This window comes from Dipodascopsis tothii (genome assembly GCF_038497935.1).
Source record: "Dipodascopsis tothii strain CBS 759.85 unplaced genomic scaffold V1510scaffold_30, whole genome shotgun sequence".
NCBI lineage: Eukaryota > Fungi > Ascomycota > Lipomycetes > Lipomycetales > Lipomycetaceae > Neoaidaea > Neoaidaea tothii.
The window spans coordinates 42,860-67,672 of record NW_027118014.1 but is presented as its reverse complement, the minus strand read 5'-3'; the positions used below and the strand labels follow the sequence as shown (position 1 = coordinate 67,672).

At 69.8% G+C, this 24,813-nt stretch overlaps 10 protein-coding genes and 1 non-coding gene across 11 annotated transcripts; 8 read left to right on the top strand and 3 right to left on the bottom strand.

Annotated features, from left to right (window-relative positions):
* Nucleotides 1-2,618: 2,618 nt before the first annotated feature.
* Nucleotides 2,619-2,701, bottom strand: V1510DRAFT_t214. The gene has a single exon. It is a non-coding gene; the product is annotated as a tRNA-Leu (tRNA).
* A 14-nt stretch (nucleotides 2,702-2,715) lies between these two features.
* On the top strand, nucleotides 2,716-3,342 carry V1510DRAFT_421390 (Mss4-like protein). Its single transcript, XM_066934610.1, has one exon. The coding sequence runs from the start codon at nucleotides 2,891-2,893 to the stop codon at nucleotides 3,287-3,289; it is 399 nt and encodes a 132-aa protein (XP_066787359.1). The 5' UTR covers nucleotides 2,716-2,890; the 3' UTR covers nucleotides 3,290-3,342.
* A 784-nt stretch (nucleotides 3,343-4,126) lies between these two features.
* Nucleotides 4,127-6,888, top strand: V1510DRAFT_421388 (uncharacterized protein). The gene has a single exon (XM_066934609.1). It carries the CDS (start codon nucleotides 4,383-4,385, stop codon nucleotides 6,828-6,830), a length of 2,448 nt encoding a protein of 815 aa, XP_066787358.1. The 5' UTR covers nucleotides 4,127-4,382; the 3' UTR covers nucleotides 6,831-6,888.
* A 501-nt stretch (nucleotides 6,889-7,389) lies between these two features.
* Nucleotides 7,390-9,167, top strand: V1510DRAFT_381920 (uncharacterized protein; the record flags this gene model as incomplete). Its single annotated transcript, XM_066931658.1, has 5 exons — nucleotides 7,390-7,650; nucleotides 7,791-7,834; nucleotides 7,890-8,151; nucleotides 8,198-8,352; nucleotides 8,385-9,167. Coding segments are annotated over exons 1-5 (1,248 nt in total), but the record flags the coding sequence as incomplete, so codon positions are not given.
* Nucleotides 9,168-9,475: 308 nt separating this feature from the next.
* On the top strand, nucleotides 9,476-10,723 carry V1510DRAFT_234081 (uncharacterized protein). Its single transcript, XM_066930525.1, has 3 exons — nucleotides 9,476-9,624; nucleotides 9,932-10,208; nucleotides 10,240-10,723. Exons 1-3 carry the CDS (start codon nucleotides 9,611-9,613, stop codon nucleotides 10,387-10,389), a joined length of 441 nt encoding a protein of 146 aa, XP_066787356.1. The 5' UTR covers nucleotides 9,476-9,610; the 3' UTR covers nucleotides 10,390-10,723.
* On the bottom strand, nucleotides 10,591-11,584 carry V1510DRAFT_421377 (uncharacterized protein). The gene is made up of 2 exons (XM_066934608.1): nucleotides 10,650-11,584; nucleotides 10,591-10,626 (listed from the first exon to the last, which is right to left on the bottom strand). Exon 1 carries the CDS (start codon nucleotides 11,490-11,492, stop codon nucleotides 10,863-10,865), a length of 630 nt encoding a protein of 209 aa, XP_066787355.1. The 5' UTR covers nucleotides 11,493-11,584; the 3' UTR covers nucleotides 10,591-10,626; nucleotides 10,650-10,862.
* V1510DRAFT_347730 (uncharacterized protein) lies at nucleotides 11,581-12,648 on the top strand (the record flags this gene model as incomplete). Its single annotated transcript, XM_066930832.1, has 1 exon — nucleotides 11,581-12,648. A coding segment is annotated over one exon (1,068 nt), but the record flags the coding sequence as incomplete, so codon positions are not given.
* A 2,267-nt stretch (nucleotides 12,649-14,915) lies between these two features.
* Nucleotides 14,916-15,245, top strand: V1510DRAFT_404526 (cytochrome oxidase c subunit VIb-domain-containing protein; the record flags this gene model as incomplete). The annotated part of the gene is made up of 1 exon (XM_066932256.1): nucleotides 14,916-15,245. One exon carries the CDS (start codon nucleotides 14,916-14,918, stop codon nucleotides 15,243-15,245), a length of 330 nt encoding a protein of 109 aa, XP_066787353.1.
* Nucleotides 15,246-18,427: 3,182 nt separating this feature from the next.
* V1510DRAFT_234043 (Gti1/Pac2 family-domain-containing protein) lies at nucleotides 18,428-19,932 on the top strand. The gene has a single exon (XM_066930524.1). It carries the CDS (start codon nucleotides 18,656-18,658, stop codon nucleotides 19,817-19,819), a length of 1,164 nt encoding a protein of 387 aa, XP_066787352.1. The 5' UTR covers nucleotides 18,428-18,655; the 3' UTR covers nucleotides 19,820-19,932.
* Nucleotides 19,933-20,001: 69 nt separating this feature from the next.
* On the bottom strand, nucleotides 20,002-20,782 carry V1510DRAFT_421367 (uncharacterized protein). Its single transcript, XM_066934607.1, has one exon. The coding sequence runs from the start codon at nucleotides 20,658-20,660 to the stop codon at nucleotides 20,046-20,048; it is 615 nt and encodes a 204-aa protein (XP_066787351.1). The 5' UTR covers nucleotides 20,661-20,782; the 3' UTR covers nucleotides 20,002-20,045.
* Nucleotides 20,783-22,808: 2,026 nt separating this feature from the next.
* On the top strand, nucleotides 22,809-24,728 carry V1510DRAFT_421362 (Myb-like DNA-binding domain-containing protein). Its single transcript, XM_066934606.1, is given in 3 exon segments — nucleotides 22,809-22,986; nucleotides 23,038-23,655; nucleotides 23,668-24,728. The coding sequence occupies 2 exon segments, from the start codon at nucleotides 23,234-23,236 to the stop codon at nucleotides 24,512-24,514; spliced, it is 1,269 nt and encodes a 422-aa protein (XP_066787350.1). The 5' UTR covers nucleotides 22,809-22,986; nucleotides 23,038-23,233; the 3' UTR covers nucleotides 24,515-24,728.
* Nucleotides 24,729-24,813: the final 85 nt, after the last annotated feature.

Here is a 24,813-nt window from a genome sequence, read left to right as displayed (position 1 = left end):
GCGCGCTGCTGGTCGCGCGCACGGCGCGTGCGCGCGTGCGGCCGCAGCGCAGCCGGGCCGGCGGGTGTGCTGGCACGGCTGCCTAGCCGGCGCAGCCGCTGCGCCGTTGCGTGGCCGCGCTGGGCGTGCTGGGCACCTTGCCACCCCCGGCCCGACCGGGCCGCTAGATACCCGTTCCGGCGCGGCCTACGCTGGCCCTGGCGGTGCCATGGCGGTGCCAGGGCCGCCGTCATCGGACCGTCATACGCTGCGTGCCTAGCAGCGGCCCTAGACGCCGCCTAGTGCGCCGTCACGTCCTTGCTGCCGGCGGCGCGGGCCTCGGAGACGCCAGGGGCCGATGTTGCCGGGCGCTATCGCGACCCCCTGCCTACCGGTAATGACGCCGTGCGGGGCAAGATCGCCGGCCCTCAAGAGGCAACCGCCGTTGTAGGCGGCGCGGCACATGTGCCGCAACGGCGCGCTCCCAAAAAGGAATAGCATGTGACTGTGACGTCTCAGATGAGGGGCTGTGACCTACCAAGCGGCCTACCAAGCCGTACCTGCGCACCGCCACGCAGCGCGCAGTGGTGTTCGGTGGCCGGTGCGCAGTGGACTGGCCACTGGCCGCGGCGGCCGGCGGGCCACCCAACACCGCTGCGGCGGCTGCGGCCGCCCGCACCGCCCTGCTGCTGCGCCCGGTGCCCGCTACGCCCGGTGCCTGCTACGCCCGACGCCCGCTACGCCGGCGCCGACAGGTCCGCACGCGCGCCCGCTACGTGCACGCACGCGCGGCCGGCCGCAGCCGCGGCAGCGCCAAGAGGCCGCCGTGGTGCTGGTGTTGGGCTGCCCTTGCGTAATGCTGCTATATATGGCACGTCGATCGCACACGTTAGTGGACAGCGCGATCTGCAGCCCCACAGCTCTCCAATCCCCGGGCGTCCATTGGCCCCTGGGCGGCCGCGAGTGCACGAGCCTGCCCGCTGCGCTCCTGGCAGGGTCGGCGGGCGTCGCGGCTGGCGGGGTGCGCGGCTGGCGGCCGCAGCCGCTGCCCAGCCGCTGCCCAGCTGCCCAGAGCGATGACGTAATTGCGACGCGGCAACGCGCCTGCCGCTGGGCCGACTGCCGGCACCGGTGCACCCGGCTGCCGCAGTGGGCCGGTCCTGCGCGCCGGCCGCTCGACTGCTGCGCGCCGGCCGCTCGACTGCTGCGCGCTGCCGCGCGCTGCCGCGCACAGCCGCCGACATCGCTTCTGCGGCGTTCTGCCGCTCAGGACCGCGCGCTGAGCCTTAGCGAGTGGCAACGGCCTGAGCGCTGGCGGGCGACAATCCGCCGCGGCGGCATACGGCGCGATCGGCGCGCCCCCGACGCTCGGGGTGGGCGCGGCCGACGACTGAGCCGCGGGGTAGATGCGTGCCTGGTACGACGTGTGGCTAGTGCGGTGGACACAGCCGCGCGGACGTCATCGGACCGCAGGCCACGGCGCAGTGGACAGCGCTGGGCGCCGTCGGGGATGTCTGGCGGTCGGCGTCGCTCTGGCCGGTGGCTGGCTGCGGGCTGGCCGCTGGCTGGCCGCTGGCCGGCCTCTGGCTGGCCTCTGGCGGCCGGCGGCTGGCCAGCCGCCGGGCCTGATTGCTACTGGTAGGCCAGGGCCGGTGCAGCGCGCTAGCCGTCCTAGGCTTCCGTCGGGGCCTGCGGCTGACTCGCGCTAGCATGCAGCTTGAGGCGTCGCCGCATGCTCGCGTGGCTCCACCGGCCAGCCTGGCCGCCTGTCGGGGCCGGCGCCCATTGTGTGCACAGAGCTAGCGGTGCCGGTCAGGGGTCGCAATTGACTTTGCTGGCCGTGCGGCAATTCCGTCACTGGTCCGTGACGCGCTCCACCGGGTTCGCGATGCCGTCCCAGCCGACGTGCGCCACACGCGCCACACCGGCGTCGCGTCGGCGCGCGCGCCGACTTGCCATCGCGCTTTCGCCGACCGTGCCGGGCGGGCTCCGCTGCCGCGAGCCGGCCGAGCCGTGCCGCGTTGGGTCGGTGCCGCCGCAGCCGTCCGGCGCGCTTCTCGGCGACGCCGCCGGTCGACCTGCCTCGCCAGCTCTCGTAGCCTGCCGGGCCGCCCCGACCCGCACTGCTGAACCTTCCGCCACCGTACGCGCGCGCTGGGCCTGGCCGCGCCGCACGCCATGCGGCTTCCGGCTCTGCGCTACCCTAGGTCCGTCACCTGCAGCCGGCTACCAGCCGCCACCGGAGATTAACCCGCGGCCCATTGTCTGGCCGAGCGCAGTCGCCGGCGCCGGTAGCTCGGCTGACGGCCGTCCGCGGCTAACACTCCTCCGTGGCGGGGCTCGCAGCCTAGCAACGGCAGGGGTCCTGTCCGGGCGGAGACCGCTCGCCGGCCGAGCGCCAGCAGACTGTGCCGGCAGGGCCTGACAGCCGAGCCATGGTGCTTTGCACGCCTGAGCAGTGCAGACTCAGCTTGGCAAGCCGTCAGGCCGGCTCAGCCCGGCTTGGCGCTCCCGCGTGCGGGGTCTACGGCCGCGGCGTACGGCGTCGCCCCGCGGCGTCTCGGGCGGGGACACCGCTTGGGAGTCCGCGGCCATGTCGCCGACGCAGGCGGCTCCGCAGGGAGGCGCGCCAAAAAGATTGACAACCCTGGGATTCGAACCCAGGCCTCCGAAGAGATGAGAACCTTAATCTCACGCCTTAGACCAACTCGGCCAGATTGCCTTTCTTATACGTCACCTCCGTCCACGCCCTTATGTCTCCCGGCGACCTCCCGTTCCTCCGGATGCATCAGTCCCCGGTTGATCGGCGTCTCTGGTCCCCGCGGCAGCAAGCCGCCGCAGGTCCGCAGGCTTCGCAGCCCGCTTTATAAAGCCACAGAACCCACCAAGGTGCCGGCAAGCAATTGGAATCATGACTACGTACACCGGATCCTGTGACTGCGGCGCCATCAAGGTGTCCGCCAAGATCGCCGACCCCCAGGGCGGCGTGGCCTGCCACTGCGGCAAATGCAAGTCGCGCTATGGCGTCTTTTGCTCGGTATTTGTCGTGCCCGCCACGGACTTCGCCATCGAGGACCGCTCGTCGCTCACGAGCTGGGCCTACAAGGGCGACTCCGGCAGCCCGGTCCCATGCTACTTCTGCAAGACCTGCGGCGTCAACATCTACCGCGAGCCCGCGCCGCTCAAGCCTAACGTCGTGCTCATTGCCGGCGTGCTGGATGCCTGGAAGGAGGGCAAGATGGGCATCTCGGCCAGCGTCTGCGGCGACGTTGCGTTCCCGTGGGTCGACGTCACCACCATCAAGGCTTAGCCGGCCCCAGGGCCCTTGCTTGTGTTTGTAGCAATATATAACGTTGTCCTGAACTTGCGCGCGGACTGGCCCGTTGGGCGCCGTCCGCCGTGCGGCGCGTATGCCTAACCACCCAAACTGGCGGCCGCCAAAGACACGACACCGCAGCGACCGGCCCGAATCCACGACATCCGCGCCAGCGCTCGCGGCCCATCAATCCCAGCGTGCGCAGCGAGTCCTTGCGCAGTTCCGCGGCAGTTCGGTTGCCGATTTTGATAGCGTTGCGGCACACGACCGCGGACGGAGAAAGGTACGGACGGTGGCGGCGGCGGCCGGGGCGGGCGACGGGCGCCGGCGGCCGGCGTGCCGGGGGCGGACGGCGGCCGTCGACGGCCGGTGACCGGCGGCGGATGCCTGCGGCCTGGCGGCGGCGGCGGCAGCGGCAATTCTGACGGTGACAGCGCATCCAGCCGCGTCTGAGCGAGCTTCCGCATCCTTTAGCCAGCCGATGGAGGTCCCGTACGTGCCCTCGTACATGGCGAACGCGGCGGCGGCGGCCATGACGCCGCCGCTGCCGACTACGAACAGTGTGCGGCCGCCGATAGCGCCGCCGCCGGTCGGGGCCGCGTACAGCGGCTACGACGGCCAGTTTGGCGGCGTCAACGGCCAGTTTACAGCCGGCGGGCAGTTTGGCGGCGCCGCCGGCGGCCAGGCGGGCGGCCAGGCGGGCGGCCAGTTCGCGGCCGGCGCGCCGGCGGCCGCCGGGCCGGTCATGTTCACGCCGGCCGAGCACTTTGGCCCGCGGCCGGCGGCCGCGGCGGCCGGCGCCGGCGCCGGCGAGCCCGTCGGCGGCCGGATTGCGCCGCCGACGACGGGCAGCGGCCCGCGCATCGACCCGGACCAAATCCCGTCGGTGGTGGGCGTGCGGGCGCTGAACCAGCAGTACTACGACACGCACACGTTTCCCACGCTCGAGCGGCTGTGCCCGCCAGCGGCCACAACGGTCTTCCGGGCGCGGGACCAGGGCGCGGCCGCGCCCAGCTTTGCGCGGCTGACGCTGTGCTCGGTGCCGTCGTCCGCCGAGGTCCTGGCGTCCACGCGGCTGCCGCTGGCCATGGTCGTCACGCCGCTGGCGCGGTCCGCGCCGGCCGAGGAGGACGACGCGCCCGCGGACCCCAACGCGCCGCTGCCGGCCGGCGGCGACGACGTGCCCGTGCTCGACTTTGGCGCGGCCGGCCCGCCGCGGTGCCGGCGGTGCCGGGCGTACATCAACCCGTTCATGCAGTTCTCGGACGGCGGGGCCAAGTTCACGTGCAACATGTGCCTGTTCACCAACAACGTGCCGGCCGAGCTGTACGCGCCGCTCGACGCGACCGGCGCGCGCATCGACCGGCACGAGCGGCCGGAGCTGCTGCGCGGCACGGTCGACTTTGCCGTGCCCGAGCAGTTCTACGAGGGCAAGCCGCCGGAGCCGGTGCACTGGCTGTTTGCCATCGACGTCTCGGCGGACGCGGTCAACAAGCACCTGCCCAAGCTCGGCGCCGAGGCCATCCGCAAGACGCTGTACGGCCAGGACGGCCCGGCGCTGCCGCCGGGGAGCAAGGTCGCCATCGTCACCTTCGACCGCAAGCTCTACTTCTACAACCTGTCGGCCAAGCTGGACCAGGCGCAGATGATCGTCATGTCCGAGGTCGAGGACGCGTTCGTGCCGCTCGTGGACGGCCTCTTTGTCGACCCCGACGACTCGCGGCTGGCGATCGAGTCGCTGCTGGACCGGCTCGACATCCTGTTCGAGGACCTCAAGGTGCCCGAGCCGGCCTACGGCGCCGTGCTCGACGCGGCGCTGCAGGCGCTGCTGCCGCACGGCGGCGGCAAGGTCTCGGTCCTGCTGTCGACGCTGCCGACATGGGGCCCGGGCGCGCTGGCGTACCGCGACGACCCGCGGCTGTACCACACCGACAAGGAGCGGTCGTTTTTCCTGCCGTCGACGGCGTGCACGACGGCAACAGCGGCCACGACGGCAGGCGAGCCGGCGGCGGCGGCCGGGCTGCTGAGCCGCAACGACCCGCACTTCTACCGCAACATGGCCGCGCGGTACGCCGACGCCGGGATCGGGCTCGACCTGTTTGCGTTTGCCGGCGGCTACATGGACCTGGCCTCGACAGGCTTCGTGTCGGAGCTGTCCGGCGGCGAGGTGTACCTCTACCCGAACTTCACGCCGCAGCGCGACGGCCAGCGGTTCCTGGTCGAGTTCGAGCGCAGCGTCGGCCGCAACGTCGGCTACCGCGCGCAGATGAAGGTGCGCTGCTCGAACGGGCTCCAGGTCGCGGCCTACCACGGCAACTTCTACAACCCGTCGCTGCTGGCGTCGACGTCGTCGTCGGTCACGCGGCTGATCGGCGGCTCCGGCGAGGCCGCCGGCGCGCCCGCGCCCGCCAACACCATGTCGTCCGTCCTGGCCAACGGCATCGAGCTCGGCAGCATCGACGAGCACAAGAGCGTGACCGTCACGTTCAAGTACGACGGCCGGCTCGACCAGAAGCTGGACGCGCACTTCCAGGCCGCGCTGCTCTACACGACGCCGGCCGGCCAGCGGCGCGTGCGCTGCATCAACCTCGTCGCGGGCGTGACCGACCAGCAGCGCGAGATCGTCAAGTTCTGCGACCAGGACGCGGTCGTGGCCACCATCGCGCGCGAGGCCGCCGGGCTCATGCGCACCAAGCCGCTCAAGGAGATCCGCAACGGCATCACCGAGAAGTGCGTCGAGATCCTGGCCGCGTACCGGCGCAACGGCACGTCCTCGAGCACGCCCGGCGGCGCGCCGCCGCCGCCCGGCCAGCTCATCCTGCCCGAGGCGCTCAAGGAGCTGACCGTGTACATGCTCTGCCTGCTTAAGAGCAAGGCCCTGCGCGGCGGCAACGTCTCGTCGGACGCGCGCGTGCACTCGATGCGGCTCCTGCGCTCGCTCACCCCCGACGCGCTCGCGCTCTACCTCTACCCGCGCGTCTACGGCCTGCACAACCTCGCGCCCGGCGACGGCTACCGCGACCCGGCCACCGGCCGCTTCGGCCAGCCGGCGACCATCGTCCGGCCGTCCATGAGCCGCCTCGACAGCTACGGCGCCTACATCGCCGACAACGGCCAGGGGCCGCCGCTGCTCTACCTGCCGTCGTCCGGCCTCTCGCCGCTGCTGCTGCAGGACCTCTTTGGCGAGCGCGTCACCTCGCCGTCCAAGCTGGACGCCTACACCAACGTCGTGCCCTACGACGTCGAGACCGGCCTGGCCACCCAGGTCCGCAGCATCCTCGGCTTCTACGACACCACTGGCGGCGCCACCTCCAAGTGCCGCTCGACCATCCAGCTCGCACGCCAGGGCCTGGACGGCGCCGAGTACGAGTTTGCGGCGCTCATGGTCGAGGACCGCAACAGCGAGGCCATGAACTACGTCGACTACCTGTGCCATGTCCACAAGCACATCCAGCTGCTCATCGCCAACCAAAAGACCAAGCGCGCCGACGAGGACGCCAGTCTCATGACCACCCTCCGCGGCGGCTGGTGGTAGCGCACACACGATCGGCATTATAGAGCCAATGTAATTAATGTGCTTCGGCATTCCGCTATTTTGTGCCGCTGGTGCGGCTGCCTGCGGCTATATGGCTGTGGGCGAGCCTCCGGCGGCGACTCCGTCGAGGGTGGCTGCGCTACGGGCAGGCAATAGCCATGGCCCGACCGGTCTGCCCGCAGGGCAGCTACCCCCGACGGAGTCGCCGCCGGAGGCCGCAATGACGATATAGCCGCAATGGCCATATAGCCGCAAGTAGCCGCCGCGCACCCAGCGCTGCATGTAGCCGCACAGACGCCGGAGTCGGGCCGAGTCAGGCGGTTAGCGCCGCAGGGCGTGCGGCGCGCCGTTGACGTCAGGGGCGCCACGTGGTGAGCCGCACGGCGTGCGGCGGGGCACGCACGCGCGTTGCCGGCGCACACCGGCGCACGTCGGCGGACGTCGCGGGCCGTCGCCGCGCGCCGCCGCGTCCTCCGCCGCCCAGCAGGCGTGCCGCCGGCAGCGCGGCGCGAAGCGTCGCAGAGCGTCGCGGCGCCGTGGTCGCGAAAAAGCAACATCAGAAAATTTATTCCAGTTTTCTTCTGTTTCATTCCATCTACACAACACGCCGACGGACGTGGCAGACTCGCAGACTCGAGCAGCCGGACGAGCAGGTCAGGGAGCGGGAATTGATTGCAGCCGGGCAAAGCCGGGCACAGCGGATCGAGAGGGCGCAGGCGCCGAAGAAGCAGGAAGCTTCCAGCACACAGGAACGCCGACACGCGTGCGTACGTCGACAGCCGTCAGCCGCGGCAGATCGACCCCACACAGAGCAGCATGGGTAAGCGTGGATGGCGGGATCCGGCGGCGGCGGGCCGGCCGGCGGCAGAGGGGTTGTGATATGCGCAACTCTATAAATCTGGGGCAGCGCGCGTTTTTTTCTCCCCAGAGCCGAGCGGATCGGACAGGGCTGACGGGCAGAGCCTGCAAGAGCGTACGACGACCGGGCGTACAGGGCCGGACCGGTAGGGCAATTGGGGACCTTGGCGCCCCAGGCCGCCAGGGTAGCGCTGACGGCAGACACGGAGATCTCGCTCGCGCTCGCCGCGCAGCCCGCAGCAGTATCGCCGACCGTACTCGCGATCGCCGTCGCCGCCAGGAGAACGGTACCGACAGCGCTCACGGTCGCCGCGACGACACTACGACGCGTACGGCGCGCCCGAGGGCGGAGCAAGGACGATGCAGGCGCCGCGGGACGCGACACAGCAGGACCGGCGGGTGTACGTGGGGAACTTGGCGTATGATGTACGATGGACGCACCTGAAGGACTTTATGAGACAGGGTGCGTTGGCGCGGCAGCGGCCGAACGGAGCTGATGGGCGCCTTAGCCGGTGAAGTGATCTTTGCGGACGTGTTGACGATGCCGAACGGCATGTCCAAGGGCTGCGGCATCGTGGAGTACGCGACCAAGGAGCAGGCACACGAGGCGATTGCGACGCTCACGAACCAGGTCCTGATGGGGCGCACGGTGTACGTGCGCGAGGTGGGTGCTTGCGCGCGCGGGGCTGACGGCAGGACCGCGAGAGCGAGCCCAAGTTCGCGGCCGGCGGCGGGCCGCCACGCGGCGGGTTTGAGCGCGGTGGCCGCGCGCCGCCTGCGGGCGGCGTGCAGCTGTACGTGGGCAACCTGCCGTACTCGGTGGGCTGGCAGGACCTGAAGGACTTGTTCCGGGAGGCCGGCCGCGTGACGCGCGCGGACGTCATGACGACCCCGGACGGCCGCTCGAAGGGCTCGGGTGTGGTTGTGTTTGAGAGCGGCGCCGACGCGGCGAACGCGATTCGGCAGTTCAACGGCTACGACTGGCAGGGCCGGCAGATCGAGGTGCGCGAGGACCGCTTTGCGGGCCGCGGCCGCGGCAGCTACGGCGGCGGCGGCGGCGGCTTCGGCGGCGGCAGCAGCTTCGGCGGCGGCAGCGGCGGCTTCGGCGGCGGCGGCGGCGGCGGCGGCGGCGCCTACGGCGCCTACGGCGCCCACAGCGCCCGCGACTACCCCCGTCCCGGCGGCTATATGCCGCCCGCCCCCAACGACTTCACCGACGGCGCCGAGTCCGGCGGCAACCCGTCCAACACGATCCACGTCCGCAACCTGCCGTGGTCCACCAGCAACGACGACCTCATCGAGCTCTTCTCGACCATCGGCAAGGTCGACCGCGCCGAGATCCAGTACGAGTCCTCTGGCCGGTCCGCCGGCACCGGCGTCGTCCAGTTCGACTCGGTCGACACGGCCGAGGTCGCCATCAGCAAGTTCTCCGGCTACAGCTACGGCAACCGGTCGCTGCACCTCTCGTTCGTGCGCTACGCGGCCATGGGAGGCATGCCCATGGGCATGCCCATGGGCGTCCCCATGGGCGTCCCTATGGGCGTCCCCATGGGCATGCCCATGCCGGCCAGGGCGGCCGAGCCGTCCGCGGCCACCGAGCTCGTGGCGGCCCCGGCGCCGGACGACAGCCAGTAGCGTGTGTGATATTAGTTTGATTAAGCTTGCTGTGGATCTAGGCTTATCGCGATGGCCTCGCTTGACGGCTGGTGGGGGCGGCTGCCCTGACAGCGCCCGGCGTAGCCTGTTCGGGCACGCCAGACGCAGGCCCGGTATCGCGCGCCCATTGTGCGCCGTAGCGACGCTGCCGCCGTTCTGGCGCGACCCGGTGGCTGTAGAAAGTGGAGCTGTGGCCTACTGGCTTCGTCACCGCCCGACATCCCTGGCTACATCACACGCGACCAGCACGGCGCCAGCGATCGAGGATGAGCTCGTCGAGGTAGGACACGATGGATGGCTGCGTGGCTGGATGGCCGGCGGGCGCGGGCGCCGTGCGGCTCGGCCAATCGGCGCGGCACGACGTGGCCTGGTGGTCGGGGGCGGCGACACGGCGGCGACACCCGCGCTGGCTGCACGACCGCACGCGCCCACCGGGCCCGGGCCGGCGCTGGGCCGGTCCGGGGCCGCGGCCGGCCGCCGGCGGCACGCTTGCGCTGCCGCGGCCGCCGCCTGGCCGCCGTTTGGCTGCCGCCTGGCCACCGCCGCCAGCCACCGGCTCACCTTTGCGCCCACAATGCTGACCGCAGATACACGTCCACGCTGCACCAGCGCGACGCGCGCACCCAGCTCTTCGAGACGCGCGCCGGCTCGCCCGGCTATGGCTACAGCGAAGACAAGTCGGCGCCGTTCCGCTCGGCCACGCCCAACGCGCGCGGCCAGTACTCGGACACGGTCATGTCCGGGCTCGAGAGCCAAAACGACAACGAGCTTGAGGGCCTGACGGCGCGTGTGCGCATGCTCAAGACCATCACGACCAAGATCGGCGACGAGGTCCGGGACTCGACCAAGCTGATGACTACGCTGGTACGTGGATGGCTGGGCTGGCTGACGGCAGGAAACCGGGTTTGAGAGCACGCAGGTGCGCCTGAAGGGCACGTACAAGCGCATGATGGTCATGGCGGACCGGTCGGGGATCCCGTTCAAGTACTGGCTCATGTTCTTTGGCTTTGTGTTTTTCATGTTCTGGCTTGTGCGGTGGCTGTGAGCGAGAAGGGGGCGCCGCACGGCGTGCGGCGGGCGCGAGCACGGCGGGGGCCGGACGGGCGTGGCGGTGGCTGGGCGGGCGCGGCGGCGCCGGGGGCGGCGGGGCTGGCGGCGGCTATATGCGGGCTGGCGGCGGCTATATGCAGGGCCGCGCGGCGGCTGCATGCTTGCGGGTACATGCTGTGCCGTGCTCGCGGACGCCGGCTGCGCCATGCTTGCGCATCCGGGCTCTGCGGCGACACGCCGCCGCACACGGCTGCGGCCTTGGCTGCGGCTATATGCTGGCGCCCTTGCCCCTGCGGCTACATGCCGGCGCCTTGCCCCTGCGGCTACATACGGGCGCCCTTGCCCCTGCGGCTACATGCCGGCGCTCCTGCCCCACTGCGGCTGTATGCACACCGCGTACGTGGCGCGCCGCGCGCATGCACCTGCGTCCACCCGCCGCGCGAGCCGCACGTCATGCGGCGCAATGTACTATAGTAATTGCCACCAGTCGTGGCGCAGTATACGTGTAGCGGCCGCAGCACCACGCGCGACTCCACAGCCAGCACGGTCCGTCCCAACTGCCCTCTGATCGCTCCCCGATCGCCCGCGACTCCTTCGCGACGCCCCTGCGACGCCCCTGCGACGCCCCGCGACGCTCGCCAACATGTACCGCTCGAGCTCGCTGCAGGTGCCGCGACCAGAGACCGGGTACGGGCAACACGACGACGGGTACGACCCTGACGACGACGGGTACGACCGCCCGGACGACGCCGCCAACTCGTCCGTCCACGCCGGCCGCGGCCGCCAGCGGCCCGCCCGGCCCGGCTCGCTCAGCGCCCGCGAGCGCACCCCCAGCGACACTGCCTCCGGGTCCTTCTCGGCCGACTCGATCGACGTCGAGCGTCTGGCCGCCCGCCTGTCCGAGATCGGCCGCAGCCGCCGCGCGTCGTCCGAGTCGGCCCGGCGCGCAGACCGGCCGACGCTGCTCGGCGACGTCGACGGCGATGCCGGCGCGCCCGGCGCGCCCGCCACGCCGCCCACGCCGTCGACGCCGTCGTCGGGCGGCAAGGCGCCGACCAATTTCCGGCGCTCCCGCAAAATCGTCACCAGCACCGGCATCGAGTACCTCGTGGACGAGCCCGACACGCCGTCGGACGCGTCCGGCCCCCCGTCGGACGACGAGGACGCGCCGCGCCCCGACTTTGCGCCCGAAGACGGCTTCCCGGTCGTGCACGCGCCGGCGGCCGACCTGCCGCTGCCGCTGGCCGCCCAGCTCGTCGCGCTCCGCAGCCGCGGCCGCCAGGTGCTCGCCGTCGGCACCGCGGACGAGCAGCTCGACTGGGCGTCGGCGTACTGCGACTTTGCCCAGCACTCGCAGGACCTGTTTGGCCATTCCGACCACGTCCTGCTCGAGGACGCCCGCGAGATGGTCCTGCACATGACGTCGCAGCGGTCGGCCCGCGCGGTCTACGTGCGTGCGCGCTGGGCCGAGCAGAAGCGCATGGGCCTCGAGACCGAGGCGCCGCTGGCCTACGACTGGTACCAGTGGCTGGCCAAGAACGGCTTCTCGCGGGCGCTGTACCGCATCGGCATCATCCACGAGATCCGGCACGAGTACGACGCGGCGCTGCGGGCGTTCCGCGAGGGCGCGGCCGCCGAGGACGCGGGCTGCCTGTACGCGCTGGGCGTGATCCTGCTCAAGGCGCTCGACGGCCAGGCGGCCGACGTGCCGACTGCGCTCGACTTTCTCCGGCGCGCGGCCGCGGGCGCAGACGCCGACGTGCCCGCCGCGCTGTACGTCTACGGCATGCTGCTCACCGGCGGCGCGCTCGCCGACTGGGCCGTGCCGGCGCACATGGTCGACGTCGACGAGGCCCACGGCCGCGAGCTGCTCGAGCGAGCCGCGCTGTACGGCGTCGCGCCGGCCCTGGTCTCGCTCGGCATGGCCTGGCAGCAGGGCACGCTCGGGCTGCCCTTCGATCCGGCCGTGTCGCTGCACTACTACGTGCTGGCCGCCAAGCGCGGCGACGCCGACGCCTGCCTGGAGATCGCAAAGTGGTTCCTGACCGGCTGCGATGGCATCTTCGACGCCGACCCCGAACGCGCGTTCAAGTATGCCGAGCGCGCCGTCGCCCGCGGCAGCTCCCAGGCCGAGTTCGCCCTGGGCTACTTCTACGAGGTCGGCATCTACGTCTCGGCCGACATGGACAAGGCCCGCCAGTGGTACACGCGCGCGGCCGAGCACGACAACGAAGACGCCCGGCAGCGCCTGGCCGCCGACGTTCCTGCCACCAAGCACGACTACGAGCGCAAGCTCAGCCAGCGCCAGCGCGAGCTCGGCCGCAAGCTGACCGAGCGCCGCGTGCCGCGCAAGCCCGTGCCGGGGCACGTCAAGATGCACGCGGCCACGGCCACGGTCGACGCCGCCAACGCCGTGTCGGGCCCGGCCGCCGAGCCGTACCGCCAGCAGCGGCCGGCCACAGGCAAGGCCCGCGAGAGCGAGCCGCCGACGGTACTGCTCGAGGACGAGGCCGGCGCGGTGCCGGTGTTTTTGGAGGACATTCCGTCGTTTGCGTTTGTGGTCGGCACGGCCGAGCTCAAGACGGAAGCCGGCGGCGCGAACGGCGACCCGACGCGCCGCGCGTCGGTGGTCATCGGCAACCGGCCGCCGCGGTCGCCGTCGGCGGGCGCGCGGCCGGCGCGCGAGAGCAACCGACGCGACCGGCCGGACCGTCAGGACCGACCCGTGGAGCTGTCGGACGAGCCGACGGGTCGCGTGGGTCGGCCCGTCGAGCGGCCCGTGGATCATCAGATGCGGCCCGTGGACCACCAGATGCGACCCGCGGACCAGCCGACGCGACCCGTGGATCGACCCGGCGACCAGGTCCGACCCGGCGACCGGCCCGCCACCCGACCCGCCGACAGACCCCGGCCTGACCCGGCCATGGCGCAGCCCGTGGCTGTCGCTGCTGGACCGCAGACTGGGGTCGCCGGCCAGGCGTATGGCGCGCCGTTCAGCCCGGCCGGCCAGCCCGCCGCGCCGTTCAGCCCGGTCGGCCAGACGTTCAGCCCCAGCCAGCCGCACGGCAGCCCCTACGGACCCCCAGCCGGCAGCCCCTACGGCCAGTCCACTAACCCGTACGGCCAGTCCACTAATCCGTACGGCCAGCCCACTAACCCGTATGGCCCGCCCCAGCAGAGCTCCTACGGCTCCAGCGGTCCGGCCGCCGGCCAGGCCGACCCGCACTCTGGCCGCCCGGCCACGGCTGCAGCAAGCGCGCGTCCACCCGCATTCGACGGGTACGGCCGGCCAGCCACGGCGGCAGCCAAATTGCCACCGTACCCGCTTCTCTCGCACAGGCTGTCAATGCCGGCGGCAAGCGAGCCCGACCGCCCAGCGACCGCCGCCTACCCTTCGCCCGGATACCCCACTGCCACATCCACATACACACAGCCGTCAGCATACCCCCAGGCCCTCCCTGCCGGGTCGCAGCCTCGTCCGGGCACCGCCTACAGCCAGCACGCCGCGTCGTCGTACGCAATGCGGCCCAACAGCGGCTACCAGTCGTCGCCGACGTACGGACAGACGTACGTCCCCCCCAACACAGCCGCATCTCAACAATCGGCCGTGGGCGGCTACTCGCCGACAGCGGCGTACGGTCCGCCGGCCGGCCCGCCGCCGGGACACCCGGCTGCCCAGGGCGCCGGCCAGGCCAGCCAGCCGGCGACACCGGCGACGCCTACCGCGACTTTTGGGTCGCTGGCCGGCTTCGGCTCACCAGCCACACCCTCGGTTGCGCAGTTTGGCCAGCCGCTGGCGCAGCTGCACGCCACCGTGCAGCAAACGGCGCCACCGATCACGGCCCCGGCGCCGCGGCCGCCACCGCCGTTGCCGCCCAAGAGCGGCGCGCCGCCGCGCTCGGACACGCCGCTCAGCCAGCTCGCCTGGGGCACGGCCCCGGTGTACCTGCCGATGCGGCAGCCGGTGCAGCCGACGCCGTCCGTGCGCCCTGCGACGGCGTCGGCATATCCGACGATCCAGCCGGCCGGCTCGATCCGCTATTCGGTGGCCATGCCCTCGGCTGGCTCAGACGTCGACCGGCGCTACTCGCTGGGCCACGGCCCCAGCCCGTCGCGCTCGTCCACGTCGGCGTCGAACATGTCGTTTGAGTACAACGACGACCGCATGCGGCTGTCGCGGCCGGACGCGCGGCCCGAGACGCAGCCTGCGCCTGCGCCTGTGCCTGCGCCTGTGCCTGCGCCCGTGCCCGCGCCCGCCCCAGCGCCCGGCATCGACGACAGCGTCCTCAACAGCGTCTTTGTTGAGAAAAAGAAGAAACGGAAGGACCGGCCGCCGACGACGTTCGAGGCCATGGGCGTGCCGCACGCGCGCAAGGAGACTGACTGTGTAGTCATGTAGCACAATACACACATCGCATACGCGTCGCGCCGTTGCGCCGCATTAGCTGCGGCTCACATGAGCCGCACTGGGTGCGGCGCACGAACGCCAAATTTTCTCGCCGCCCCGTCTCGCCCCCCATCATGTTTGGCTTCGGAGGCAAAGACACCGACGGCGCCGCGCCCGCCGATGGGCAGAATCCCCGGCAGCGCGCCAGCCGCGAGAAGTGCTGGGAGTCGCGCGACCTCTTCACGGCCTGTCTCGACCGCGAGAAGATCGTGGACGCGTTCGCCCAGGAGGCCGACGTCAAGGCCAAGTGCAACGCCGAAAACACCGCGTTCGAGCGCGATTGCATCGTCAGCTGGGTGAACTACTTCAAGCAGAAGCGGATCCAGGACTACCGCAAGATCCGCATGATGGAGGAAGCCGAGGCTCGCAACGCCGAGATCCAGAAGAAGTACGGCCGGGCGTGAGCGGTCGACTCCAATGTACATAGTGAACGAGACAAGGTGACGCTACGAGCACGACGAAGAGGGAGTGTCGACCGCGACACACTTGGGCGCCGAGTGCAGCTGTAGCGGCTGCCGCCTGGATCGCGGGCTGTCGCGATCGGCACATTCCGCCGGACTCGATCGCGGCTACGCCATCAGCTCGCCGTCGTCAACGTCCGCCGACCGCTGCCCGTCCGGCGGCAGTCTGCACCCGTAGCGCAAGTCGCGTGGTCCCACAGGCGCGACCACGCGGAAGCAGCGGCCCCGCGCCGGCCTGTCGCCGCACAGAGCCGCCGACATCCGGCCACGAGCGACTTACGCGATCGGCCGGGCCGGCTCTGGCGCCAACTGCCGCCGGCGCGTCCACGACCCACTACGTGCCGGCTACGCGATAGCACACCCGACGAACCGGATCCGACCGGCAGAGACGTAGACCGTGACTGGCTGGAGCTGCCCAGTCCGCGCACGAGTGGTCGGGGATTTTGCCAGCGATCGAAAGCAGCCATCCACCTCAGCCACCGACCGCCACCGACCGCCACCGGCAGCTGCCGGTACCTGCGGTCATCGATAGAGTACACAGGCCTGGCCAATGGCAGACGCCGGCGCGTGCCGGGCTGGTGGCCCAGTCCGCGCACTCCCCAATCAGCCCGCTGGCGTCACTGTGCGGCTGGCAGACGCCACGACGACTACGGCCAAACCTTGTGCCCGGCCGGCCGACTGTCGGCAGCGGCCCTGCAGCTGGCGTGCTGGCTGCCGCGCGGCGTGCCCGGATGCGCACGGGGCCGTCACTGCCCAGACTTTGTAGGTAGCCGCGCGCAGCTGCCCAGCCAGGCTCTTGGCCTGCTGCGATTATCGAGCCAAGCACGCGGCGGCCTGGCGACGAGCCGCAGCGCTCGGCGGCGCCAGGCCGCCCAAGGTACCCAGCACCGCCCAGCACCGTCCAGAGGGCCCAGGGTCAGCCCAGCACGAGCCGCTGCCCGCAGACAGTCGCCAGCGGCCAGACAGCAGTGCCGGCGGTTTGGCAGGCCGCAGGCAACCAACGCGGCGCGCTGCACGCTGGGCGGGCGTGCGACGCCCGCCGCCCACAGCTGCACGTGCAAGGCTGGTGCTAACGGCTGTCGGGCTGTGTCGTGAAGGGCTTCCTGTTCGGTTTAGGTGCCAGAACAAGCTGTCGAGCAAGATTCCAGAAAGCTTTAAGGTTTAGGCGCCAGGACCACAGAGGCATGGTGGCGACGCGCCAAACGCAAGCCGAGACTTCTGGATATGCGGGTCCACCGGACCGTCCGAACGAGTCTTGGTTTGATTGCATGACGCGCGCCCAGCAGGTGACGCCAAATAGCCCAGTAGCCGAGAGATGGCGACTATCGGGGACTAGTGCTGAATGTTAGGAATGCTGATAGAGGCTAGCGAGAGCTCAGCTAGTGGTGGCTTGCGCCAAGAATTGCTCGTGGACGATTACGTGCGCCTGCATACGGCCCGGCAGTATGGTACGACTCGTCGATAGTGCCGGATACGCAGCACAGTGGCGCAGGTGGCTGAACAGCCGCACACCGGAGGCAGCCGTCGAGGCGGCCAGAATGGCTGGCGCGACCGACCACGCTGGAGCCAGCGTCTTTGGGTCCGCCGGTGACCGTGAACGGCCGGGTGAGGGCCATCGCAGCGCGCGGCGGCCGGCGTGCAGGGCACGGTCGTGGTCACACCGGCAGGAGAGCCAACAGTAGCACCGCGCGCAGGCACGCAGATCGGTCATACGGGCATACGCCCATGAGTCAAGGCGATAAGAACTAGCTCGAGCGCCTGTCGGGCGAGCGGGCGCGACCGCAGAGCGACGCCCAACAGTCGGCGCCGCACCGTCGCGTCTTGGCCGGGCGCGAACCCGCCCAGCTTACTTATCTCTGGCCGGCCGCTGGCGTCTGGCCGGGTGCACCGGTCCAGCGAACGGCGGGGGGACGAACGAAGAGCCAAGCTTTTTGGACGGGCGGGCTGCGGAAAACTAGAAAGCTAAATGCACTGGGCACGCTAGGGCGCCATTAGTGCGGCTACTGCGGCTGCTGTTTCTGGGTGAGCTAAAAACAGCACAACCTGTCGCCACGGGCGGGGTTTCCCAAGGCCAGTCGGACGTGGGAAAGCGGCCCTGTACCGGCCAGGGGCCAGGCGTAGAGCGTGCACGCGTCTGGGCGGGCGCAGGTGTCTGGCGCACGCCGCGCGGCCAGCGAGCGCAGCGCGGCCGAGCCTTGCCGAGCGCTGTGATCTAAGTTTAGGTTTAAAATAAAAACGCCAAGCTTTTTGCTAGTGCATATATTATTGTCTCTTGCGATATCCGCCCGGCCAGCTGGCCCGCAGCGCTGGCTCCCGGCTGCATGCGGCTGCGACGTACGCGCGCCGGCCAGCGCAGGGGGCGGCGGGGCACGGGGCGCGCTGGCGCGGCGCGACCATCGTCTAGCCACGACACCTCCGCCGTTGGGCAGCAACCGGCCGCGGCGCCCAGCCGTGCCCAGCGCCCAGACCGCGGCGCCCAGCCCGCGGGCCCAGCACAGTCTGACCGCACTCGCAGGCCTATCCCCCCGCCAGGTGACGGCCGCGCGGCCGCCTGCACGCCGCCCGCCCGTGCGCCCTCCGGCAGCAGCAGCGAGCACCGCCGCGGGCTGCACGTCACTTGGCTTGGCTCGTCGTCGCGCCTGTCCCTTTCGGGCCATCCCAAACCGATACGCCGCCCAACAGGCTTTCATATTCCGCCGGTTTCCGTGCTCCCACGCATATACTTTAATCTCTCATCCATCCTTTATCTCCCGCGTATCCACGTTATTTCCGCGCCCGCGGCCCCCGTATACACTCTAATTTGCTCTAACTTTGCACTAACGCAAAGGCTTGTTTCTAACCTTAGTCCCTCGTCATCTGCCTTCCGCTTCAGTCATGTCACTGATGGCATATCTTAGTGTCTGCCGCTAGGCTGTGTTCCTTCGTTCCTGCCCTATCATTGCATCTGGTTCCCCTATATTCCCTCATCTGCGACTTAGTTTCGCTGGCCGTGCCCGGTGCGGTTACTCATACTGCAGAAATGACCATACTCGGCGCCGCCAGGCAGACGTTAATACGCAGCTAGCGCCGTTTAGGGTAGCCGCTAGCACTGCAGGCCTCTGCAGCTCTGCAAAACTTTGTCTGGCGACTACGTATCTATAAAGTAAGCCCGCGAGTTTGCAGAACTGGCAGCCTCTTGCGACCGCCATTCGTCATCCACCGACCGCGGGCTATATATACCGGTCCGCTGCGCATGCGCACCGAATCGACTCCGCTGCGCACCAGCGACCGATCGACCCGACCGACTCCCCTTTCCCGCCAGCGCCCCGGCGCGAATCAGAAGCGCCGCACCTCCAGGCGCGGCGCGCGCAGCCATGTCACCCATGGAAACCTACCACGGCCACGTCCGCACGCCGCTGGACGCCATTATTCTCTTCGAGGCCTGCCGGCTCGGTCTCCTGCCCCGCGTCCAGCGCCGGCTCTCAGAGAAGGAGCGCCAGGCGATCACTTCCGGCTCGGTCTTCGTCTGGGACGAGCGCGAGGCATCCATGCGTCGCTGGACGGACGGCAAGTCGTGGAGCGCCTCGCGCGTCTCGGGCTCGTTCCTGACCTACCGTGAGATGGAGGGCAAGCGCGGCGGCGGCGGCTTCGGCTCGTCGCACACACACTCGCCCGAGTCGGGCGACAACGGCTCGGACTCGGACGACAAGCCGGACGACGGCCCGGACGGCTACCGCTACAAGCCCGACGGCCTCATGAAACAGTCGTTCTCGATCCAGACGTCGACGCACCTCAAACTGCACCTGATATCGTACTTTTGCCGCTCCCACGTGGCCGCCAACGACCTCAAGCAGCCGTCGCACGATCCCGGCCTGAAACACATCCGGATCCCGAAGGGCATGTACCCCGACGCGACCGACCAGGCCACCATCCCGCCGGTGACCAGCCAGCCGATCCTGTCGGCCTACCCGGCGCTGTCGCCGCTGCCGCCGCAGGTCGTCTACGCCGGCCCGGCGCCGCAGATGGCGCACGCTACCCCGGTGCACTACTTCACCCCGGTCTACGCGCAGCCAATGATGCTCGAGGCCCAGTCCCAGGTTCACGCGCATGCGCAGGCCCAGACCCACGGCCACGGCCATATGCACGCCCACGTGCACTCACATCCTCCTCACAAGGCCGCGCCGGCCGGCTATCTGGCGCCGGCGCCGGCGCCGGGCTACGGTTGGCCGACGCCGCCCAACAAGGCCAGCAACGCGCCCCTGCAGGCCATCATGAACTCGCCCAAGTCGTCGTACCCCGACGTCAAACCCCCGGCGCCGCACGTCTACGACGACCGGCGCCGCGACCACCGCGACCGGCCTGACGCCAAGCGCCACGCCAGCGGCCGCGTCTCGCCGGACTGGAACCCCTCCCACCGCGTTGCCGAGCGCGACTCGGCGGCGGCCCTCGCCGTCCAGGACGCGCCTTACCAGCCGTCGGCTGTCTGGCGCGAGGACGCCCGGGCCATCAAGGCGCTCAACAGGTCCTTTATCATCTAAGGCACTGCCATCGCAACCGCATGCGCTTTTCTCCAAGCGCCGTTATGTATCATGTTTTGTTTTCTGGGAATGGCCCGGCCAAGACGCCGGGCCGGTGTATAACTTGCTCTCTTACGGCTTACGATTGCATTGTTCTTTCTGTTTCTGCCCGCGGGCGCCTGGATGCTGGCCGCTGGGCCAGGTTCGGATATACCAGTGTATATTATCAGTACATGGCGTTTTCTGTTCAATCCTGCGGCTGCCGCACCCCGAAGAGCTCGTCGAGCCGCTGGCGCTTGACCTGCCAGTCCTCGACCGTCGTAGAAGGCTCAGGGGCCTCGTCCGTTACTGTAGTGGCCAGATTTGACGTCGCCGGTGACGACGGCGCGGCGCATTTGGCGCGATCCTCGCGGCCCTCGCGCGCCTGCACCTGCCGCTGTAGCTGCTCGCGCACCTGCTGCCGGACATGCTCTCGTGGATCCTTCTGGCGTGACCTCGGCTGGGCCGCGGTTAGTGCCGCGGCTACTGCCGACCAGGGCTCATTCGGAAACACGAGCGCGGCCAGCGCGGCAGCCGCGTCGTCGCCCCGGCGGGCGCGCATGCGCCCGACCACCCGCAGCGCACTCCCGTCACCGGTGCCGAGCTGCCGGCCCGTGTCGGGCGGCCGCCCGCGACCGCGGGGGCGTTCCGGGCCGTCAGCGACGCGCTCGGCGCGCTCTGGCAGCGCCCGCGGCCGCCGACGCACCGGCGCCGCCTGGTCGGGCGCGGCCGGCGTGCCAGGCACTAGCGTTCGCCCCGCGACCGCCGCCACGTACGCCGCAGGCGACAGGCGGACGCGCTGTGCGTGAGAAGGCGAGTCCATTGCGTGTTTGGCGCCGCACGTGGTGCGGCTCGCGTGTTTTGCGCGTCCATGGCCGCGTCAGCCGCCTTAATTGCAGCTGCCCAAGGTACCCGGCCGTCGACTGCACCACGCAAGGGCTGGTTGCCCACCGTTCTAGAATGAACTGGCTTGGTCGGTGTTTGCGCACCTAGCCCGCTAGGCGAGCACACCATGGCGCACTATCTGCGGCCACTCTAGGTGCAGCTACGCGCACGCCGTGTCCCGGCACCGTCTCCGGCCAAGCCGCTAAAGATAAGGTCGCCGGCGATGAGCTCGTGGTCTTATTACCTGCGCAAGACTCGTGTCTAGTGGCCGCTCGCACCGTACTCCCCTTCGCGGACTGATACCATTCACTTAGTGGACCGGCTGCGCTCCACACGCCGTCGTTCGCGGACCGATGCCCATTTTGTCAGCCTGACACCGTACGGCTGCGGGCCGCACGTGCGACGCCTCTGAGCTGAGCGATAGTGACACCGGGCGCACATGATACGCCAGCGGGGGACGGCCGAGGCCGCGGCTACCGCCGCTGCAGAGGGGTCGCACCAGCCGCAGAGCACGCTGGTGCTAGGCCGCGGCTAGAGGCCGGCCTCTGTCGGCCTCTGTCGGGGACGGGCGCGTCTGCCCCAACAGAGGTCTGCGGCCTCTGTGGACCGCTGGCCAGGCCTCTACGCACACGCCGGACGCACGTCAGACGGGCCACGTTGCGGTGCGTCGCGCATACGCGGCCGCTCAGAGGCCGATCCACGTACGTCGCGGCCGGCACCAATCTCAAACTAGCGCCGCCAGACCTCGTACGGACCTCTAAGGTCTGTGGCTCAACGGTCGGGCGTGGCTCAGTACCTACGCAGGGGCGCCAAAGGCGGGGTCAGCCACCGTCGTGTAGCTCGTACGCCCGCGGCCGCTCGTACTCGGCGTCCCTAGTCGCAGCAGCAGACGCCGGCGGCGATTACCAGCCGATTACCAAGCGACTTCTAAAACGCCTCTGCATCGAGGTGCATTGGCCGCCGCACCACGCCCGCCGCGCCTGCTGCAGGCGGTGTATCGGAGCAGATTGCCGCGTAGACGGCCTGCAGCTAGCGCGGTGCACTTGGCATCCCAGCTTGGCACTTGGTGGCTCTTCTTGGCCACTGGCGCCGAGTACAAGGCGCAGCAGACACAATCACGGCGACGCACGATCCATGGCGACACCTGCTGCGCCGCACCGCGTGACCGGGTGTCTGAGTGCGGACACATACTCGCACCCCCCTGTGCCGGCGGTTCCGGCGTGCAGGCCAGCACACCTCAAACCGCGCTCGTGGCCGACAGCTGTCTACGCATAGTTTTCTGGCCGCGTTCGCATGAATCATACCGGCGACCTGGTGTTCTCGCCACGCCGAGACAGTGGCACTGCGTGTGGCTGCGGCCGTGCGCGTATCATGACTACCGCACAGTCCCTGGTTTGACGGGTTAGCGCGTCCAGTGCCAGCTTGTGTGCAGCTCTGCCGCGTTCTGTGTTGGGCAGGCTTAATACGTTAAGACCACCGCGTTTGCGTAGAGCGTTGCGCGGCTGTAGATCGCGCCGCACGATACGTCATGGCCCACAGACGAAAGTTTGAGCCCGCCGAGCACAGCAGCGGCTATCTGGCCGCAGGACAGGCCCGGTGTGCTACTCAGGGCGCGCGGCTGAGACGCAGGGCTCTAGAAGAATCCAGAGCCGTAGCGAACGGGCGGCGCTACGCGGCAGAACCAGGGCGCTGGGCTGATGGCGTCCGGTCTTTGCGGCCGACAGAGGCGCCAGCCGCGCCAAGCAGCTCGTAAAGGCCTGCCTGGCGTGCGCTCTGCCGGGTGCGGCGCGGATCACCACGCGAGCGCAGGGTTCGGGCGCGTATGGGCAGCCACCGTAAACCGCACTCGGACATGACTCAACGGCCGGCGATAGGGCGCTGAACGGCGACGCGATAGCCGGCACGGGCGCCGCGTAGATCGCGATCGCCAGCGCACGGCCGCCGCTTGGCAGCGTACGCGCCGAAAGCAGTCACGGCGCAGACGGGCGCGGACGGCGGCGGGCGGGCCCGGGTAACGTTACCCTGTGACTGCGTTGTTACCCGGATGCGGCGTTTACCCTACATTCCTTAGGTCTCGCGTTACCCGCCTTGTGATACGCTCCGACCTTGTTTCCCCCTCCCTCCCCGACTTACCCTTCCATTGCAAATCCCAAGCCCGCAGACCGACGTTGGCGACATCAGCGCCGGCAACATCGCACAGACTCGTCCGCAGCAGCAGCAGCAGTCGCGGGGCCAGATCGAGGACGGCCACAGGTGAGTCCGGGGCGCGGGCGCGCGGCGGGCGCCGACGGCGGCGCGCGCACGCGGCCGCCGCCGCGCGCCGCGCGCGTGCAGCAGCGCGCACAGAGCTGACTCCGGGCAGCAGGCACGGCCATCGCACGCTCGTAACCGAGAGCTCTCGTTTGAGTCCATACACGCCGGGAGTTGGGCGTGGGCGGGCCAGCGCAGAGTACAGCAGGCGCACAGACAACGGCGCCGGCAGACAGCAACTAGTGCGCGCATTGCAGCGCGATGGAGAATTTCAACTCGGTATCAGCGTTCAATACTACCTCGCGCGAGTCAGACATCCGGTCGTCCAAGCGCCGGAAGAAGGGAGGCGACAGCGAAGACGGCAGCGACTTTGAACGGCACTCGGCCGAGTTTCTACAGCAGCCCACCATGAACCACGAGATCCGGTACGGCCGCAGCACGCGCAGCGCCGCGGCGCCGGCCGCCGGCGCCAACCAGATCGACCCCGAGCTGGCCAACATTGGCAAGGCCTCGGCCGGCAAGGCCAAGGCCGACGCGGCCACGGATGACGCCACGAAGGAGTTCATCAACAACCAGCACCTGCACTTCACCGAGTCTGATCTCGGCGCGGGAGGTGCCGACTCGGCCGCGTACTACGGCGCCAACGGCGCCGGCCTGGCCGGGCTCGAGGACGGCAGCGACGACGCGGCCGCGGCCGCGGTCGCGGCCATCCAGGAGGCCGAGGCGGCCGCCGCCGCGCAGGCCGCGGTCGATGCCGAGAAGCTCAGCCGCCGCGGCCGCGTGCCGCGCAAGGGCCAATCGGCCAACGACGCGCTGCTGGAGGGCGCGCTGCAGGAGGAGCTTGCCGCGGCGGCGGCCGCCGCCGTCGCGGACTCGTCCCAGCACTCGATCCTCGCCAACGGCGGCTCGTTCACGACCGAGGAGAAGGAGGTGCTCGACAACTTCATGAAGCACTACCAGGAGCGCAACAGCCTCGACCACGAGGGCCTCTGCCGCCGGGTGTGGGCCAACGAGCGGAAAAAGGACAACTTCTGGGACGAGGTCTCGACGGCGCTCCCTCATCGGACGCGCGCCTCGGTCTACAAGCACGTCCGGCGCGTCTACCACAACTACGAGCAGCGTGGCAAGTGGACGCCCGAGGAGGACAACGAGCTGCGCAGCCTCGTCGAGGAGTTCGGCATGTCTTGGAAGACCATCGGCCTCCACATCGGCCGCATGCCCGAGGACTGCCGCGACCGCTGGCGCAACTACGTCAAGTGCGGCCAGAACCGCGGCCAGAACAAGTGGAGCGCCGACGAGGAGAGCAAGCTCCTCCAGGTTGTCAACGAGATTCGCCAGTACGACCCTTCGGCCGACATCAATTGGACCGTCGTGTCCGAGAAGATTGGTGGCGTGCGCTCCCGCATCCAGTGCCGCTACAAATGGAACAAGATCCAGAAGAAGAACGCGGCCGCGGCCATCCGCTCGGGCGGCATGGGCGTCGGCGGCGAGCTACCGTTGGACGGCTCTATCGACATCTCTGCCGTGGGCGCGGCTATCTAACCTCGCCCCGAGACAAAAGCGTCTGTATTTTTATGTGTTTACTGTCTTTATGTACGACTACGTGCCGACGACGGCGCCGCCGCGGTACTTTCTTTGTTTTTTGACGTATGAATGATCTCGATTCTTGTCAGACTGAATGGCTAGGGCATGCCAGGCACATGCCCGTGTAAAGGATGGATTGGGTTATATTGTTAATGTATCTGTATACTTGGAACACGTAGATACGGGCGCTGTGCGCGCTGTCAGCCGCACGGCGTGCGGCGGTTGGGAAGCGCCTGTCACGTGAGACATCTGACTCT

Bases quoted from the DNA above. Each gene is read 5' to 3' on its own strand.
- V1510DRAFT_421390 (XM_066934610.1), top strand. From the start codon at position 2,891: ATGACTACGTACACCGGATCCTGTGACTGCGGCGCCATCAAGGTGTCC.
- V1510DRAFT_421388 (XM_066934609.1), top strand. From the start codon at position 4,383: ATGGTCGTCACGCCGCTGGCGCGGTCCGCGCCGGCCGAGGAGGACGAC.
- V1510DRAFT_234081 (XM_066930525.1), top strand. The intron at 10,209-10,239 runs GTACGTGGATGG...GGCTGACGGCAG, and splicing joins CCAAGCTGATGACTACGCTG to GAAACCGGGTTTGAGAGCAC.
- V1510DRAFT_421377 (XM_066934608.1), bottom strand. From the start codon at position 11,492: ATGCCGGTGCTGGTGACGATTTTGCGGGAGCGCCGGAAATTGGTCGGC.
- V1510DRAFT_234043 (XM_066930524.1), top strand. From the start codon at position 18,656: ATGTCACCCATGGAAACCTACCACGGCCACGTCCGCACGCCGCTGGAC.
- V1510DRAFT_421367 (XM_066934607.1), bottom strand. From the start codon at position 20,660: ATGGACTCGCCTTCTCACGCACAGCGCGTCCGCCTGTCGCCTGCGGCG.
- V1510DRAFT_421362 (XM_066934606.1), top strand. From the start codon at position 23,234: ATGGAGAATTTCAACTCGGTATCAGCGTTCAATACTACCTCGCGCGAG.